Below are 3,310 nucleotides of genomic sequence, written 5' to 3'. Positions count from 1 at the left end.
AGAAAGTGACGACCAAAGTAGGGCCTAGCACATGCTCAGTTGCCAGCGGCACCAACCACTTGGAAACAAAGGTTGTCCGCTCAAATGATCAGCGGCACGATTAACTTCGAAACTAAGGTTGTTTGCTAAAAAGCGCGGCGGCACGCATGTTTGGCCGGCCAGTCCATTTGACGAGCATGTCTAGCGGCAATCATACCTATTGATTGACTTGCGTCAATCAATATCGTTATAGACACGCTCGCCAAAGAAAGTGACGACCAAAGTAGGGCCTAGCACATGCTCAGTTGCCAGCGGCACCAACCACTTGGAAACAAAGGTTGTCCGCTCAAATGTTCAGCGGCACGATTAACTTCGAAACAAAGGTTGTTTGCTCAAAGTTAGGCGGCACGAACGTTTGGCCGTACAGTCCATTTGACGAGCATGTCTAGCGGCAATCATACCTATTGATTGACTTGCGTCAATCAATATCGTTATAGACACGCTCGCCAAAGAAAGTGACGACCAAAGTAGGGCCTAACGCATACTCAGTTGCCTGCGGCATCAACGTGCTTAGTGTACACTCGGTTGCACCTTGGCAATCATACCTATTGATTAAGCCTATTGATTAAGGAATAATCAAATTATGAAGAGCAAGTAAATGCGAGATAAGAGAAGCATCAAAAAACCTATTTACTTATAAAACAACGCCCGTAGAAAGGCGTGTAAGAGTAGCTCAGAATTCTTGACCAGAAAAAAGAAAGAAAATTGTTGTGTGCTCAGCAGGCACAATAATACAGACGCCATCAGCGCCAAAACTTTACAACATAATTGTTTTTGCCCTTAGGCATGGGAACGCTTGAATAAAATCTTAAAAAAAGCAGGAAAGGAAGCAAATCAGGGAGCGGCCGCATCGTCCTCGTCATCAGATGATACAAACTCAGGGGGCGGCTGACCAAGACGTTCAGCAGCCAACACAGCGGCACTGTGCTCCATTCGCCGCTGGAACCACCCAAGATCATACTCTGACATGTGGCTCTCCCAGGCGTGCTTAACAGCGTCCTTGGTCGCTTGTTCCCCCTGATCATAGGATTCCAGAAGACGCTCACGCAAGGTGCGAACTTGCGATCTGGCCGTCTCCAGCTCCCCACGAAGATGCTCGGCTTCCTCAGCCGCCTCTTTGACCTGAGGGTACTCCCGCAACTGGTCCTGAAGCGCCCGTATTTCCGCCGCCGCTGTCTTGGCCTCCTCGACCATTGCCACCATGTCCTTGTCCTGCGCCAAGATCTTCTTAAGCAGCTCGGCCTTGTCAGATCTCAACGCAGCCACCTCCTTCGCTTGAAGGTCTATGGTCGTCTGCATCTGCAGGCGGACCTCTTCAATGGACTTGAACGCATAGTCGCCATGGTGGGTGGACTCAGCCACCTGAGCTTTGAGCTCCTCAGCAGTGCGGGTCTTCCAACTCTTGCAGAATTCCATGCGGCAGAACAACTGCAAAAGAAGCTACATGTTAGTAAATGACTCTAAAAGAGAAGACAAGTACAAGCAAGTTGGAAATAGACTTACGTCGAGAAGAGTGGCCTGGATCGCACCAAACTGGGCGTCAGTCTTGCGGCCAGGAAGAGAAGCAACATACTCTGCGGGGACGGCCTTAAAAACCTTGCGGCATATAGCCACCCTATCCTTTGACGAATAGTGAAGAGTAGCAGGTACGTTCTCGTCCTCGGCAGCAGCTGCATCCTTCCCTTTGTCTTTGGCTATAGGAAAAACAACGGCCTTAGGATGACGCGGAGAGTAAGAAGAACTGCCAGAGGAGGCTCGATACGTCTGAACGACGTTCGAATAATACTTACCGCCCGAAGACCTAGCTCGGCTGGCCACCTCCGCCGGTATCTGAGAGCGGACGTCGGCCGGGATTCCCGAAAGAGGGTCCTCCAGCTCGTCCGGATGCCCACCGGACCTCGATTTGGACACCAAGTCCACCACCAGAGACGGCTTGTCCACGCCCATCTCTTCGTCATCAGGGCATCCCCCCTCAGCAACCTTCGACTCGTCTTTCTTCACGAGACGGCGAGGTAGGGGTTTTGGCTTCTTGAAGGAACTCGGAGTCTCCGAGCCAGCCGGCACAGCTCTCTTCTTCAGCTGGGACAGAGTCGTCCCCTTCTTCTTCCCTGACGCCCTAGCCGCGTCCTTAGCTTGCTAAAAAAGAAAGGACAGTCAAATATTAGGCCTCGTCATCTATCGCAAGTCACTCACCATATAGTGGCTCGTCATTAAAAAGGACGCCCATCTTAAAAATGACGGCGTACCTGATCAATCACAAGTCACTCACCATGTAGTGGCTCGTCATTAAAAAGGACGCCCATCCCAAAAATGACGAGGCGTACCTCATCAATCACAAGTCACTCACCATGTAGTGGCTCGTCATTAAAAAGGACGCCCATCTCAAAAATGACGAGGCGTACCTCATCAATCACCAGTCACTCACAGAACAGTGGCTCGTCATTAAAAAGGACGCCCGTCTCAAAAATGACGAGGCGTACCTCATCAATCACAAGTCACTCACAGAACAGTGGCTCGTCATTAAAAAGGACGCCCGTCTCAAAAATGACGAGGCGTACCTTTTCAATCACAAGTCACTCACAGAACAGTGGCTCGTCATTGAAAAAGGACGCCCGTCTTAAAAATGACGGGGCGTACCTTATCAATCACAAGTCATTAAATAGTGGCTCGTCATTAAAAAAGGACGCCCGTCTTAAAAATGACGAGGCGTACCTTATCAAGTGCAACACTCATATAAAAATGGCTCGTCATAAAAAAGGACGCCCGTCTCGAAAATGACGAGGCGTACCCTATCAACCACGAGTCACTTGTAAAAAAAAGGGGTGGGGGTGGCCCGTCTTAAAAGGTGACGAGGCGCACCTTGGCAACCACAGGAAAAACACTCACAAAAGGGGCCTGTCATTAAAAAGTGACGAGGCCAACATTAGCAAACATGGGTCACATGTCAGGATATCGGCTCGTCACTAAATAGACGTCCACTATAGACAATGGACGGAGGAAGCTTAACTTGCAAAAAACAACCTAAGAGAATACTCACCTTCTCCTCCAACTCGGCCTTGGCTTTCTGCATCTTGGCCTCATAGATGTCCGCCATCCAATCGGTCATATCGCCTTTCCCGGTATCCGCCGCCGACAACTTGCTCATTCCTTCCTCTGAGAACAAAAGAAATCCAAAGTTAGAAAAATGAATAAGACCAAGGCAGAGCAGCACATAAATTGGCATACAACCTCGAGTCATGGAATATCCTAAGCCTACGGCCGCTAGAAAAGC

General features: G+C 49.7%; 1 protein-coding gene across 1 annotated transcript; it reads right to left on the bottom strand.

Annotated features, from left to right (window-relative positions):
• Window positions 1-856: 856 nt before the first annotated feature.
• LOC130461269 (uncharacterized) lies at window positions 857-1,659 on the bottom strand. The gene is made up of 2 exons (XM_056829276.1): window positions 1,543-1,659; window positions 857-1,467 (listed from the first exon to the last, which is right to left on the bottom strand). The coding sequence occupies exon 2, from the start codon at window positions 1,453-1,455 to the stop codon at window positions 874-876; it is 582 nt and encodes a 193-aa protein (XP_056685254.1). The 5' UTR covers window positions 1,456-1,467; window positions 1,543-1,659; the 3' UTR covers window positions 857-873.
• Window positions 1,660-3,310: the final 1,651 nt, after the last annotated feature.

This window comes from Spinacia oleracea, chromosome 5, assembly GCF_020520425.1.
Source record: "Spinacia oleracea cultivar Varoflay chromosome 5, BTI_SOV_V1, whole genome shotgun sequence".
Classification (NCBI taxonomy): Eukaryota; Viridiplantae; Streptophyta; class Magnoliopsida; order Caryophyllales; family Amaranthaceae; genus Spinacia; species Spinacia oleracea.
The sequence above is the reverse complement of the archived record's forward strand: the minus strand, read 5'-3'. Positions and strand labels throughout refer to the sequence as shown.

What these genes read in the sequence shown, in the direction of transcription:
- LOC130461269 (XM_056829276.1), bottom strand. Translation starts at nt 1,455, where the DNA reads ATGGAATTCTGCAAGAGTTGGAAGACCCGCACTGCTGAGGAGCTCAAA.